The sequence below is a fragment of the Ascaphus truei genome, chromosome 10 (assembly GCF_040206685.1).
Source record: "Ascaphus truei isolate aAscTru1 chromosome 10, aAscTru1.hap1, whole genome shotgun sequence".
In the NCBI taxonomy this organism is placed as follows: Eukaryota; Metazoa; Chordata; class Amphibia; order Anura; family Ascaphidae; genus Ascaphus; species Ascaphus truei.
In genome coordinates, this window is record NC_134492.1 from 28,411,701 (window position 1) to 28,428,188 (window position 16,488).

The window sequence follows — 16,488 nt, forward strand, 5'->3', positions numbered from 1 at the left end:
AGAAAAGAGAAGGGGGAAGACAAGAGCAAATTAAACCAGGAGCCAGTGAACAAAATCCTCTGCTACAATCCGTCCTTCCTGTGAGAGGACCATTTTTAGTGTAATTATATAACTGGTAAAGAGTTGGGGTGCTCAAACCCGCAGCAACTACATCCAATGACATAAATAATATAGCCCCTGGAGTTACCAGTGGGAGTGGGTAGGCAAATAAAGACTTGTAAGTATCACAGTGACAACAGTCAGACTTAACTATAACAGTCTAAACCAATAAGCCCCACTCACGTCATCTCCAGGGTTTTTCTGCCGGCGTGCAAGCCAAGAAGGATCCAGAATCCAGATATGTCCAGTAGAAAAAACGAATGACGCACAGCCAGGGAGTCAGGTGTGGAATAAAAAAACTTTTCCTTTATTGCAGCATGCTGCAATAAAGGAAAAGTTTTTTTATTCCACACCTGACTCCCTGGCTGTGCGCCATTCGTTTTTTCTACTAATTATTTAACTGTGCAGGCCTCTCTGGCAGGGAAGGCGTTAAACTGAGCTGTATGATGTCAGAGTTCTATAGTCAGACAGAAACATAGCTCTATGGGTCAGAGGCCGCTTACTGACAAGCCGAGAGAGGGTGAACCATCCATATGCATAGCGCTTCATAGCAGTAATAAAAGCCACTAGCAAACATGAGATGAGATAGATATACAGTGGTGTGAAAAAGAAAGTACACCCTCTTTGAATTCTATGGTTTTACATATCAGGACATAATAACAACCATCTGTTCCTTAGCAGGTCTTAAAATTAGGTAAATAGAACCTCAGATGAACAACAACACATGACATATTACACCGTGTCGTGATTTATTTAACCAAAATAAAGCCAAAATGGAGAAGCCATGTGTGAAAAACCAAGTACACCTTAGGCCTCGGTCCCGCTGCGCTCGTTGGCGCGGGCGGCCACACGCGAGTTCCCCACCAGCAGGGGAATCATCGCGAGCCGGTCCCGGTCCCCCTGGCGGCACAGCGCACTACACGCTGTGGCGCGTCAGCCGCTAGGGGACACAAGAAAATGGTGATGTCTAGCGTTGACGCGTCACGTGGTGTGGCTGTGAGCCAACGGGGAGGGGAGGCTTCGGGAGGAGGAGAGGCTTCGGGGAGCGGGGAGGAGTGTGGAGTGAAAGCGTGAGTGCCTGACTGTGTGTGTGTCTGAGTGCGTGCGTGCCTGTCTGTGTGTGTGTATGTGTGTGCCTGAGTGCGTGAGTGCCTGTCTCTGTCTGTGTGTGTGTGTATGAGTGCGTGAGTGCCTGTCTCTGTCTGTGTGTGTGTGTATGAGTGCGTGAGTGCCTGCCTGTGTGTGTGTGTGTGTGTGTGTGTGTGTGTGTGTGTGTGTGTGTGTGTGTGTGTGTGTGTGTGTGTGTGTGTATGTATGAGTGCCTGCGTGTGTGTGTGTTTTACTTACCATCAGCAGCTCCCTCCTGCAGCCCGTGGAGGGAGGGAGGGGGGGGAGAGTAGCGGGTCCCTCCGCTCAAGCCACGCCCCCCCTCCCTGTCAATCCTCCCACTCCCACCCACCTCCCGCTCCCTACAGACCGCATATCGCGGTCTGTGTAGTGTCAGCGCACCGCCTGTCTGCAGTGCGGGCGCGCTGACTCTCGGAGCGGGGCCTTAGACTTATGATTCAATAGCTTGTAGAACCACCTTTAGCAGCAATAACTTGAAGTAATCATTTTCTGTATGACTTTATCAGTCTCTCACATCGTTGTGGAGGAATTTTGGCCCAATCTTCTTTACAACATTGCTTCAGTTCATTGAGGTTTGTGGGCATTTGTTTATGCACAGCTCTCTTAAGGTCCAGCCACAGCATTTCAACCGGGTTGAGGTCTGGACTTTGACTGGCCATTGCAACACCTTGATTCTTTTATTTTTCAGCCATTCTTTTGTAGATTTGCTGGTGTGCTTGGGATCATTGTCCTGTTGCATGACCCAATTTCGGCCAAGCTTTAGCTGCTAGACAGATGGCCTCACATTTGACGCTAAAATACTTTGGTATACAGAGGTGTTCATGGTCGACTCAATGACTGCAAGGTTCCCAGGTCCTGTGGCTGCAAAACAAGCCCAAATCATCACCCCTCCACCACCGTGCTTGACAGTTGGTATGAGGTGTTTGTGCTGATATGCTGTGTTTGGTTTTCGCCAAACGTGGCACTGTGCATTATGGCCAAACATCTCCACTTTGGTCTTGTCTGTCCAAAGGACATTGTTCCAGAAGTCTTGTGGTTTGTTCAGATGCAACTTTGCAAACCTAAGCCGTGCTGCCATGTTCTTTTTAGAGAGAAGAGGCTTTCTCCTGGCAACCCTTCCAAACAAACCATACTTGTTCAGTCTTTTTCTAATTGTACTGTCATAAACTTCAACATTTAACATGCTAACTGAGGCCTGTAGAGTCTGAGATGTTACTCTTGGGTTTTTTGCAATTTCTCTTGAGCATTGCATGGTTTGACCTTGGGGTGAATTTGCTGGGATGTCCACTCCTGGGAAGATTGGCAACTGTCTTGAATGTTTTCTACTTTTCAATAATCTTTCTCACTGTAGAATGATGGACTTTAAATTGTTTGGAAATGGCCTTATAACCCTTCCCAGATTGATGGGCAGCAACAATTGCTTCTCTAAGATCATTGCTGAAGTCTTTCCTCCTTGGCATTGTGTTAACACACACCTGAATGCTCCAGACCAGCAAACTACTAAAACTTTGGCTTTTATAGAGGTGGTCATACTTGCTGATGATCAATTAATCAAGGGCATTTGATTAGCAGCACCTGTCTGCTACTTAGCATCTTAATTCCTATGGAAGCAGTAAGGGTGTACTTAGTTTTTCACACATGGCTTCTCCATTTTGGCTTTATTTTTGTTACATAAATCATGACACGGTGTAATATATCATGTGTTGTTGTTCATCTGAGGTTGTATTTACCTAATTTTTAGACCTAATTTGCAGAAAGGGATACTGGGAAATGACATGCAAATGAGCACACAGTGCCACCTTTTGCTTCAAATCCATTTTGACATGGACCCCTATAAGCTTAAGCGTGCTGCATTGCTCAGTTTTTCAGCACAGCCTAGGTTAAGATGCATAGCCAGTAAACCCACCCACCCACCCACAGACATACATACATATTTTTTTTATTGTCTAAATTTAGCATAGGTTGAACTTGATTGACCTATGTCTTTTTTCAACCTCATCTACTATGTAACTATGTAACTATATATATATATATATATATATATATATATATATATATATATATATATATATATATATATAGTATAATGAGAGAGAGATAGGCAGCTCTAGTCACTGGAACTTCTAGAAGCTGTTTTGCGGACATATCCTGTGACATTTCGAGTGTAAATGAGCAAAGTTACTAGACACATCTTGTTAAATAATTAAACACATATTTAAAATGGCGGGGACATGCATCCACTGCTCTGTGGTTGCTGCCGGGGACCTGATACGCCTTATGCTCTCTGAAGGGGTGAGATCCTTCCCATGGGAAGCTCAGGTAGTTAAAGCTTTGAAACAGTCATCTTTGTCCTTTCCAAACATGATTTTATCGGGGTTTCACTGATAATAAAAAAAAGGGAATAAACAGGCAGAAGGGAGACTCGCATACCAGTCCTGTACAGCGTTGTAAGACTCCTCGTTGGTGATGTCATACATCAGAATGAAACCCATTGCCCCTCGATAGTAAGCAGTGGTAATGGTTCTGTACCTCTCTTGTCCAGCTGTGTCCTGCACAAAGGGATAGGGGAATTAGATGCAAACTGCACAATATCAGCACAATATCTCTCTGAGAGATTAATCAGACGGGCATTTGTAGATATTTAGAGCCACTCACAATAAAACCCATTCCTCAAACCTGCACTGTCACAAATCACAATGTTTGCGCTGGGAAGAAGATATAAAAAGGGACTTAATTATTCGTCTTTGCATTTCCCAACATAACCGCTTAAAAGCAGATGTTTCACAAGAACAGACCTGCCCCTTCAGATGGTACAAAGGTTCCTCTGAGTTTTGCTGCAGTTAAAGCGGATTTCTGATGACCAGTCATTTTAGTAACAGCCCGATACATTTCTCTAAGAGTGGGGGAGAGTGACCCACACAAGGCCAGTGATTACGCAGAGCAATTAACGGTAACGCAAGACCAGCGTCCTCCACAATCTGAAGGTTACAGCCTATTTCAAAAGGTTATCCATGGCCTCGAAATTAACCCCATTTCTGCCAGAAGGGGCTGCAGCACACTGCAGAGCACACCGCAATACTGCAGAGCACAGCGCACGGCACATCACTCCACAGAGGATACTGCAACACCGCAGTGAACGCTGCAGAGCGCACCGCAACACCACCAAGTGCACCGCAGGCCCCTTTGCCAGCAAATTAGTTAAAGCATCATTAATTATCCGAAAAATTAAAATGATAAAATAATGACTATATGTAACACCCCATAATATATATATATATATATATATATATATATATATATATATATATATATATATATATATATATATATATATATATATATATACATATATATTATATATATATATATATATATATATACACATACACACACACGCTGCCCCCCAGTGGATATAAGGAGTTAACCTGCTCTTCATACCACTGTGTCAAGTGTATTGATGGACATGACTTCCGGTCTGTAATGTATATGGCTGAAAGTATTAAGTATTTTAATCAATCTGGCACAGCAAAGGTTATTTTTACTTGCAAATTGTCTTAAAAATACAAGAATTGTTTTGATGGTCCATGAAATCACTGACCAGGTCTAGTCTTCTGTGTTTTATAGGACTGAGGGTATCTGGGGTCAGCACCTGGGTTTGCAAGTGGGGGGATTGAAATGGCATTGCCACTCTTCCCTGACAGAGGGGAATAAACAGAAACCTTTTAAATGTACCTTCAAATACATTCTTTGGGTGTTCTGTAGAGTATCAGGGGTGTGTGGCCAAGACGGCAGTCCAAAAGTGTGTACGTTTACTAAATGTGAAATATCCTGGGTGTGACAGCGATTCGCAAGACTAACGAATAGATATTTGTAACAGTTGTGATTACCTGAATCAAATGATGCCAAACACTTCATGATTAGGAGGTGCAAAGGACAGATACCTGTTCTCATGCACAAGTAGAAGTTAAAGTGTCATGTTTCGTATCCAGGTGCGCATATTACGTACACAGACGCACCAGTGAATATGGCGTTTGTCTAAGTATTATAAAAACAAAGTTATAAAGTCTTTTATATATTGAGGCAAAGTTTAAAAGTCAAAAGAAAGGGTTTTTTTTTCCTTCAGGTGTAAAACGGTCATTATGGCTGATTGATGAAAAAGGGTGAGATAAGAACACACCCAGAAAGAATGTTTCAATTAACATTTAGAATATAAACACTGCATCTGGGATTATGAATTAGATTTCAACTAAGGGAGTGTCCATGCTGGAACATGTGAAATCTCAATTTCCACTCAAGACTTTGGGAGATGTGATCAATGTTATACAATAATGTAAGTTAGATTCTGTTTGTTTGATCCTTTTATTTGAAGAAACTGTCTGCATTTTATACTCTATATTCTTGTAATTAAATCTAACCTTTAATAAGTAATACTTTGGGCTCTGATTGAACTTTTGCACGCTTTGTAGAGAGTAATTTACATTTTCGGACACATTTTACTACAACAGGTTTCTGTGTGTTAGGTGCATAGTTTTCATAGTAACCAGGGACCAATAGTCTCGGCAAATTACATATTTTATATTTCTTTGGGGGTGGCAGCAAGTTAAGATATATATATTGTGATGGCCTGAGGGTAGATATGACTAATTTGAGAGACCTTCGAGGTGACGGATGTGTCAGCTAGTGCGCTGTGTGCATTAACCCGTGTCACATATACAAGTCACATGCTCACAGGTGTCCCGTACATGGCACGGCCAATGACTGTGAGCAGAAGAAAGGACTAAGACCATTGGACACTGAGAAGAGGACATCACGAAAAGAAGATTTGAAGATATAGATAGGCTGGGAGGAGCATGTGAGGGAGAGAAACCAAGGGAGAACGCATCTCGGGGACGCATCAGTATCCTTTCAAAGTACATGGCTAATACCATCCTTTGTCAAGTACTAGGCCTTTTTTAACACACACCTCTACACGAGTACCAAAGCTGTGCCTGCACCAACAGTGGCCCATTAGTTAGCACACAGGCCATCGGGACTGAATAATTGACCCTGTGGGGCATTTGCACAGCGAGGTCTATTATTACACTATATGTATGAGTACCAAAAGTGTTGTATATGGTCCCACTGATTTTGAAGGCCACGGTATGTCATTTCTATGTTCCCCATCTATAAAGTACGGTTATTTATAAGCTACTTGTCCCACTACGTTGTCTGATCTCTGGCTAGTTCTTTGGAGGCTGAATATTCTCGCTAAGTTACGGGAGAGGTGGATTAAGGCCCCTGCCCTAGTATATACAGGACACAGGGTTACCAATACGTCCCTATTTTCATGGACATGTCCGGCTTTTTAATTTAAAGTCACCGTCCAGGAGTTTTTTTAAATTTATTTTCAAATTACTAAAAATGTCCGGGATTTGTAGCCGCACATGCACAGTCAGCGCTCATCGCTCGCACATGCTCGGTCAGCTTTAGTTTGCGCACACTCAGTTGCCGTGGCCACTTGCACATGTGCGAACAAAAGCTGACCATGCATGCGCGAGCGATGAGCGCTGACTGCGCATGTGCGATGGGTGTTCCGGCTTGCTGTCCTCTTTTTAGAGTGGTGAATTATGATAAACCCTAATATACATATTAATACATACAGGGAAATGAAGAGGGGCTACATATATATCTCCAACTGTATAAAAGGCATGATGGAGATTGTCTTCAGTACCCAGAATATATTATTAAATTAAGTACATTTTAGGGGGGGGGGGGGATTAAAAAATAAAAACACTGAATGGTTTCATATGAATATATGTGATCGGAGCACAAGATGCAAGGCAAATATATATCGTATTGCCCCGAATATAGTGCTATGTTATTTTCCTAAAAATGTCCTTCCGAAAACTATACTCTGATTATATGCGCAGCCCAACACCTTGTATTTTTCATGTAGAACACCTTCAAAACTTTAGGGTCTTATTATGTGCGAGGCCGTACTATATTCGGGTCAATACGATATATTCTTTATTCTTTTCTGTTTTGACGGTAGGTGCAACTGCACATATATTCAATATGTTACACATCTCCCTTCTTGTCCTTTTCAAAATATTGACAAAGCCAGAACGGAAGAAAAACACAATGAATGGCTTTGTCCTCCGCTCCTTCGGCTCATTCATCATTATATGAAAACGTTCCGAGCTCGGCTTGGAATAGCTAATGGGAAATAGGGTCTTATCTCTAATGCACACACTCTCCCAAACACACTCCCCGCTGCCCCCAGTTTATACTGAGAAACCTTTCTGAACTAAGCAAAACCCCAGTCTTTGTATTTATGCAAAGTGAATGTCTCCGTACAAATAAGATTACCTGGGGAAAAAATATATATATATATTTTTACTGCAAGAGTTTAACAAAGCGACTTGCTTAAAATACTAATTAGCTAAAGTAAATTCTTAAACCAGTCAATTGAATCTAGTTAAATTTTACTTAGACTCAGTACAGCTTTGAGTTGCAGAATGCTAATTTTCAGAAGGAGGCTTTGCCATAATTATGAAACATGATGACTGCCCTCTTTCTATGAGTACTTTGATAATTAGGTTTCCAAGCCTCACAAGTCTTTTCTATAGATGGAAACTCCCCTGCAAAGTTCATATTCGAAGACTGTTCCTATATTTCCACTAAAAGATTTCGCACCCTGTAACAAAGTTGCATGTCTGCAGGATGATTTGGAACGCAAATATTGACTAGTGATCCCCTATTCATCTAATAGACAGAAAACTGCAGCTATTTACCTTCAGGAAAGAATTTATTATATACCAAAGAAAGAAACGACATTACGGATTAGGGTAATATTGCTCTAGTTAAAAATGAAATGGGCGTCACTTGCTGTCACTGAAAAGCACTCCTAAATCCTGCTGTGCCCCACACTGCTGCACATGACACAATAGGAATGATAATAAGTTACATTTGCAGCTCATAATGTATTCTGCACGCTCATTTTTAAGCTGTGAAACGGATCAATTCAGTGTTAGAATATTTAACAGGAATGCTGATTCATTCACTGGGGATCATAACTTAACATGTTCAGTGCCAGAGGAGCGTGCAACAATGTGATCTCACCTAACAAGTTGCGTTCTGTCTATTCTATATCCATCAAGTACCAAATTTATTCTCTTCTGACCACTGTAACAAAGTGACAGAACGGCCAGCTTCCTTCCTAGTGTTTCCTATTACCTTTATTACCTTGTGAGTGCTCATTTGCATGGCATTACCCACAATCCCTGGCTGCAGTGAAAGCATTGTATGCTGAGAGATAATGGGGAAAGGCAGGTTTGGGGGCCTGTGAATGTGCTCACAAGTGGTATTTTTAGTTGCTGTTTGCTTCTACTTATATCATATTAAAATCTACTTTTTTTCTTTTTAGTTTTATTGAATCCTTTCAATTTAGCCCTAAAACTAATGATCTGGTAATATTCTTCTTGCCTTCTCTATAGCCGGGATTCACAAAACATTTAGATGGGGTATCACTCTGCAGTCCCGTTAACTTCCATGAACTTTATTGGCAGTTGTCTGGGTATTGCTCAGTGTCACAGGAGGGTCTGTGTAGGACCGTGTGTGTCACCAGAACGGGAACCCCTGGTCAGCACAATAGAGCCAATCCTGCCATGTCATATGTCAACCTGCTGACATAGTCACCTTGTGTCTCTTGGGCCCCCAACCCTAAGGCTGAGTCCATGCTCCCTGCTGGCGCGCTGAGGCTCAGGGAAAACGGGTGCTTTCCCTAGCCTTGCGGTTGCTTACCGCACGCGCCGTCAGCGGGCCTGCAGGGGGCGGGCCGGGGGCGGGCGCGTCACTGGCCGGGGGCGGGCCATTGACGTTACGGAGCTGGTTCGCCCTCATTGGGCGAACCGCTCACGTGACCGGCCTGTCTCGCCGGCAAGCGGGGGAATTTTAAATTCCCCTAAGACCTACGCTTCCGCAAGCGCGCGGAAGCGCAGGTGAGCCCCTGCTAAAGCCGCTCTAATTGCGGCTGTAGGGGCTCAGTGCTGAGCGGGAGCGCGCCTCAGCGCCCTTCCGCCAGCAAGCAACTAACATGGCCGAGGCCTAACATGTCTGTAGAACAGAAGGGAGAAGATAAAGATCAGAACCCATAAGTATTTAGATGCTCAATGAGAGTAAGTGCAGTGGGAAATTCAAACTGACCAATGGGAATCGAGCCAGCACGGCTGGGACCCAGGTCATGGTTCCCAGTTTCAGCCGGATACCTCCCGCAGAGATAGACGCCTCAGAATCTGGGATGAACAATGGCTCTTCTTTTCAAGTACATGTTCCCCCGACCTGAGTCCATGCCCTTTGACACTTCCCCAATGTTCCCAAGCACTTAATCTCCCCCAAAATACATGATGTCCCAAACCTCCATTGTGTGTTGCCCGGACGGAGTAGATTACCAGCTCATCACCCAATGGGGTCTTAGAAAGTTACAACAGTAAAATACACATAGGGAAATAAACTGTTTTACAGGGAAACAATATACAGGGTGTTAGCCATTTTGGCTGCAGTAAGATGGCCACATGAGCCTATAACATAGACAGCCATCTTCACGGGTAGGCAGCCAGTGGGCTTAACCCTTAATATATTTGTCAGGCTGCTCCTACTGTCACAAATATAATTTTGTTAATTGCATCTTTAAATACACACTGTGGGTAGTATTACCTTGAACTGGAACCCGTAAGATTTGTTTTACAGAAAGTTCCCCAGATTAATACAGATCATTAATTATCCAGTATGGAGGGAGTGAGCATACTAGCAACCTGGTACTGAAGGGGTTGACGTGACATGAATCATCCCTTCCGTGTCTATCCAACTCTAAACGTTCAATACGCGTCTGCGCTGATCTTGTCAACTAAAATGAGAATCAAATTAGGTAGCAGAATCTCACTTATATTCCAGATGGAAATCACGGCACAACCGGTGGCGGGGGAAACAGGAGCGAGAGGGGAAGAAATACGAGATAGAGATATGAGATGGAAGATCGATAGATACTGTAGATAGATATGGTGTTGTTAGTTTTAAACCGTTTTCTGCAAGAAAAGTAGTTTACAGGGAGACGTGTATGAACATAGATCGAGTACAAGGACAAATCCAGTATATAAGTATATCAAATTAGCTTTGTATAATATCAGACATTCAGTGGCAGTTAGAAATGCATGGAGGACACTGGCACTGAAGTAGTTAACCAAAACCTCTTTATGTCACTGTCCTCCTGAACTCGTGGGACCCCCACTCCCTTACTTACCCCCCACCACTCTCCTATTACCCCAATAATTAGCAGAGACTTAAGCTGGGGAGAAACAATTAACCTTAAACATCCTTTGCTGATCCTGCCGTGACCATCCCTGCAATTATTTGTTCCTACAGCCAAGATGGACATAGAACATGGTAAGGGCGCTGTAATACAGGGCCAATGCCGATACATAAATCCAGATATTGTGGAACAGTGGATGAGACCATAACCATATAGACAAATGAGATGAGTATGTCCATGAAATACTGGAGATGACCAATAATCCCTGAAAACCGGGGATGAGTGAAATAATCACAAACCCTCTGTTTCATTGGGAGTGTCCATTTCAATAGAAAGCACTATGTACTCACAATCTCTTGATGAGAAGATAATAGAATATCTCCCACTTCCTGATACTGGAAAAGAAGTGCAGCGTGTTTGGGGCAAAACCGAGTGCCGAGCTGGGATTTAAAATTACTGCAGGACACAAGTATATTTTACTCCTTGATAAAGTACTATGGTACGAAACGCGTAGGAGGTTTTCCCCTATGCCATTGTCTTCCTAATTTTGCATTACCCGGACCCGTCTCCTTCGTTTTTTGGCTGTGCGCTACCTCTCATCTCATCCCTACAGCCAAGGTGACCGCTCCAAACAGCACTGAGGTCATCTGCCACTCTCTTTCCAAACTTGAATGTACTTGTTCCGTTATATAAAGGTCCCACAGCACGGCCAACCAGAGACCATGCAAACGCATGACTGTCTTACAAACAGAATTCACGCAATAAACAGGTGAGCGAGCCCTTTTCTGCCGCTGGAGTTACTGACTCCATTCCTGCGTGACTAGGGTTTCCAGACAGCTTCTCCAAAAATACTAGATACAATGGTGAAAGGTGCAATGCGTCCGAGACACACACACACCTCTCACTTATGTCCGTTCCATGCTGTTTCCTCCTCTCCCTGGCGCCACTCCCAGGCTCCTGACACCTCCTCCTGATTGGCTGCACTACCCAGCAGCAGCCAATTAGGATGGAGGAAACTGCCTAGTCCCCTAGCAACAGCCCTGCTCAAGGAAATCAAGCCTGACTGAACCCCTCACCCACGTGGGATTGCATCACATGACTGAACCCCTCCCCCACGTGGGATTGCATCGCATGACTGAATCCCTCCCCCACGTGGGACTACATCACATGAATGAACCCCTCCCCCACGTGGGATTGCATCGCATGACTGATTCCTCCCCCACGTGGGACTAATCACATGAGTGATCCCCCCCATGTGGGACTAATCACATGAATGATCTCTCCCCACGTGGGATTGCATCACATGACTGAATCCCCCGCCCTCCCAAGTGGGACTGCATCACATGACTGATCTCTCTCCCCCCCAACAAGGGACTAGATCACATGACTGAGCCCCCCCCCTTCCCCCTAACATGGGACTGCAGCACGACTGATCCCCCCATGTAGGACTGCATTACATTTCTGATCTCTTTCCCCCCCCCCTCCCCAACAAGGGACTGCATCACATGACTGATTCCCTCCCATGTGGGACTAGGTCACATGACTGATCTCCCCCCACGTGGGATTGCATCACATGACTGAGCCCCCCCCCCCCCTAACATGGGACTACATCACGACTGATCCCCCCATGTGGGACTGCATTACATTTCTGATCTCCCCCCCTCCCCCCCCCCCCCCGAGACTGCCCTATAACTTCCTGTACAGAGTCTCACTTATCCTGAATGAAACCCCAGAAAAGGGGTTTACTGCGGCATTATTAGGGTCCTTGGAGTTTGACATGCCTGGTAAAAGCGGGGATGAGATGCTGCTGTTGTCAGGGAGATAAGGAGTGACAGGCTCAGATTTAACTGTATATTGAGCTGCTAATTACATGGGGTTTGATAAAGGGCTGCAGCAGATTTCTCTTTGTCCTGCTGACGTCAGTGGCACCGGTGTGAGCCCGGCGGCCGTGCTTATCAGGGACCCATCTCTCAGTTAAGATGATTTATGGGCTGTGAGTCACAGATAATCCGCTGACTGATCCACAGACCGTTTAAAGCCGCTCAGATGCATGGGACTAAATATAACTCTTAGCCACTCACCCATGTAACACCTTCTCTGCACTCTTCAACACCTTAAAGCTGCAGTTCAGTCAATATCCTGCATGTATGGTTTTTTTTTAATAAATCAGTTCTGTAGTAAGAAAAAATACTTTTAGCATTTTCTGTTTTTAAAAAAACAACTCTGAAAGACCAATTTTCTTGTATTCTATTTTAACAGCCATTTGCTAAGGCACTGCCCCTTCATGTCCTGTCACAAGCCCTGGCACACCCCTTTGTCAGCCCTGCCCTCCCTCTAGCACATGTCAGTGCAGGAGTGCTCATGAATATTCATGAGCTTCCACTGCCAGTCAAGCAGATTATAAACAAATGCCAGCTTTTAATATGTCACCAAATTTCGACCTATCAATACATGGAAAACGAATTGACCTGCAGCTATACAGTTCTTTAGCTAATTAGAGATTGCACACATAAAACTATTGAAGTAAAAAAATAAATGTAAAAAAAAAAAAAGACTGAACTGCAGCTTTAAACGCCAGGGTTACATTCACTGATGCTTCTCTGCTTCCAGCCTGAAGAAGAACCCTGTGAGCTGCAAAAGCTTGCTCCCTGTAAGCTGTTGTTGGCCCAATGAAAAGGGTTATCACTGTATCCATTCATTTCCTTTTCACATGTAACCCACTCAGTGACTCGGCTCTCAGATGGAAAAGGTCTGATTGTACTTTCACCCTGATAATAGTTCTCCCATCCCAACCTAATGCAAGGTGAACCGCTACATGGAGTGTGTGCATTCTATATGGAGTGCGCTTGTGTTGTGCATGCTACATGGAGTGCCTGTGTGTGTGCACGCTACATGCAGTGCACGTGTGTGCTTGCTACATGGAGTGTGCATGTGTGCATATTACATGGAGTGTGCGTGCGTGTGTGCACGCTTTTTGGAGTGCACGTGTGTGTGTGTGCACGCTATATGGATTGCGCGTGTGAATACCCTATAGAAGTGTGTGTGCATATTATATGGTGTGCTCAAGTGTACACGCTATATGTAGTGCGCGTGTGTGTGAACGCTACATGTAGTGCGTGTGTGTGCGTGCACACTATATGTAGTGCACGTGTGTGTGAGCACTATATGGAGTGCGCATGTGCATGCTATATAGAGTGTGCATGTGTGTGCATGCTATATTGAGTGCGCATGTGTGTGTGCACGGTATATGGAATGTGCGTGTGTTTCACACTATATGGAGCGTGTCCCCCTGCTATATGGAGTGCACGTGTGCACTCTATATGGAGTGTGTCCCCGCTATATAGAGTGCGTGTTAGTGTGCTCGCTATATGGAGTGCGCATATGTGTGAACATGCTATATGGAGTGCGCATGTGTGTATGCACGCTATATGGAGTGCGCATGTGTGTGCACGCTATATGGACTGCGCATGCTATATGGAGTGCGCATGTGTGTGTGCACGCTATATGGAGTGTGCATGTGTGTGTGCATGCTATATGGAGTGCGCATGTGTGTGCATGCTATATGGAGTTCGCATGTGTGTGTGCACGCTATATGGAGTGTGCATGTGTGTGTGTGTGTGTGTGCATGCTATATGGAGTGCGCATGTGTGTGTGCATGCTATATGGAGTGCGCATGTGTGTGTGCATGCTATATGGAGTGCGCATGTGTGTGTGCACGCTATATGGAGTGCGCATGTGTGTGTGCATGCTATATGGAGTGCGCATGTGTGTGTGCACGCTATATGGAGTACGCGTGTGAGGGGAAGTTGGACTCCGGCTCAGGTAGTTCTGTGCTTCCCTCATAGTTACGTAATTTCCCTGCTCAGGTTTCCAGGCAGCGGCCCCCGCAGAATGAAATGAGTTTCCACTTGACTGAGTTTGTGATCACGTCAGCAGCCGGCTCAGTGGGAGAGGTGAGGACTCCGTGCCACCCATTGCAAAGCACTGAAGAAATGACATACATTGTGTCAGGATAATATCACGGGATACCAAGTATTTTAATCAAGCTGGTGCTTCAGGGGTTAATGTAGCTACAGTTTGATTTAAAAAATATAAGATATTGGGTTTATGGCCGGTCAAGACTTTTCCTGGGTCTGTGCGGATCTTCAAAAGGGGCTTAATTGGGGCGGGGGCCTATCACGGATGGCCCACTAAATGTGACGTGTGTTGTTTAGAAGGCGATAAATGATAACCAGAGACTATTCTGTCAGCCACCTGTGCTGAAGCTGGGATATCATGAAAACCTGACCTGTTGGTGGCCCTTAGGACTGAAGTTGCCCACCCCAGCCTTAATGTCCAACAAAATAGCCTGATTGTTGCTTTAAAGACGCAATCCGAGCAGCTGTTTTAAATTGTTTTTTATTTACTTATATAGGTTTGAAGCAGGGGGGTCTCCAGAGCTGAACCCCATTAATTTCAGCTCCGGGGACCCCCTGCTTCCAGACATACTTGCCTCCGAAGGGGGTGCCGATATCTCATACAGGTTTAAAGTTGTGGGACAATAAGCAGCCGCCCCGGATGACGTCGCTGTTTTCTATTGGCCACGACGTGAACCCCAGCGACGCGAGCCGGAGGTGCGCCAGGCACCCACTACAGAGGTTAGTATTTCCGGAAGCACGGGGTCACCGGAGCTGAAATCAATGGGGGTTCAGCTCCGGAGACCCCCTGCTTCAGTCCTAAATATTTATTTTTTTAAATGAAAAAAACCCACGCCCCGCTCGGATTGCCTCTTTGATGCATCAATGGAAAACAAAAAAAAGTGTCTTGTGGGAAGCGCTCCGCTTGCTCTCTGTTGCAGGACACGTAAGGATGTCGTTTGTGAAATGTTTTGTGGCGAGGACGGTCGTGCAGAGAGGTTCATGTCATCTCAAACCTGCAAATTAAAGTGACAAAGTGGCTCAACGCGATCCGTCTCATTGCAACAGGTCTTCCCCAAATTCCAGGCTGCTGCCCGCGGTGCAAAATGGCTAGATACTTTGGGGCAAAAGGGTTTCAAAATGAAAAAGTTTCTCTGCCCCATGTTTGCCACGATACCATGTGACCCGAATGCTGGGATGGGCAACTCCAGTCCTCAAGGGCCACCAACAGGTCAGGTTGTCAGGATATCCCTGCTTCAGCACAGGTGGCCCAATCAGTGGCTCAGTCGACTGAGCCACTGATTGAGCCACCTGTGCTGAAGCAGGGATATCCTGACAACCTGACCTGTTGGAGGCCCTTGAGGACTGAAGTGGTGCACCCCTGCCTCAACGTCTAAAAAAAATAAGTTTTTTTGGGGGGGGATAAAACAGTTATGACACGTTTCCTCTATCTACATAATGGCTTTAGACTCATTTTATCACAGCGCATCGCTGTTTTTACCGCCAGTTTTACAGACTTTAATAACTATCATCCTATTTTCCCGTTCAACGTTCACTTTGGTATCCGGGGAAGATGTTGCAGAATGTGATGATAACGGCAGCAGCAGCACGCACGTCTGACACAACGCAATGGAAAGAGCGTATCTCGTTCCACTCCCTCGTCCCTCTTTATCACTGCAGCTCGCTATGAAACGGAAACATTGTTTACACGAGGCGATTATTCCTGCACTAATATCCTCTTCCTATTAAAGCCAGCATATGTTTTGCTGGATGGTCTCTGTCCTTGCCTATATTTCAGAACGACCAGAGACATCAGCACAAAGTTTGTTTTTTTGGGGGGTGGGGGGTGGCGCTAATCTCGTCCTTCTTAAGGAACGCTCTTCCACTCAATATTCGTCAAGCACCTTCACTTTCAAAGCCCAGCTGAAAATCCACCTCTTAAAAGAAGAATCTCATTAAATTGTCTACACTTATATCTACTACCAATTCCAGATACACTTATATCTACTACCAATTCCAGATACACTTGGCCTCCCTGACTGCACATCTAATAACGCACTTTTACTACATGTGTCTGTA

General features: G+C 44.8%; 1 protein-coding gene across 1 annotated transcript in view; it reads right to left on the reverse strand.

Moving 5' to 3' along the window:
* Positions 1-16,488, reverse strand: part of RAB3B (RAB3B, member RAS oncogene family) — a 62,363-nt gene that overhangs the window by 20,478 nt on the left and 25,397 nt on the right. The window contains exon 3 of the mRNA XM_075616333.1: positions 3,658-3,776. Within this exon, the coding sequence (XP_075472448.1) occupies positions 3,658-3,776 (119 nt within the window). The remainder of the gene's footprint in view (positions 1-3,657; positions 3,777-16,488) is intronic.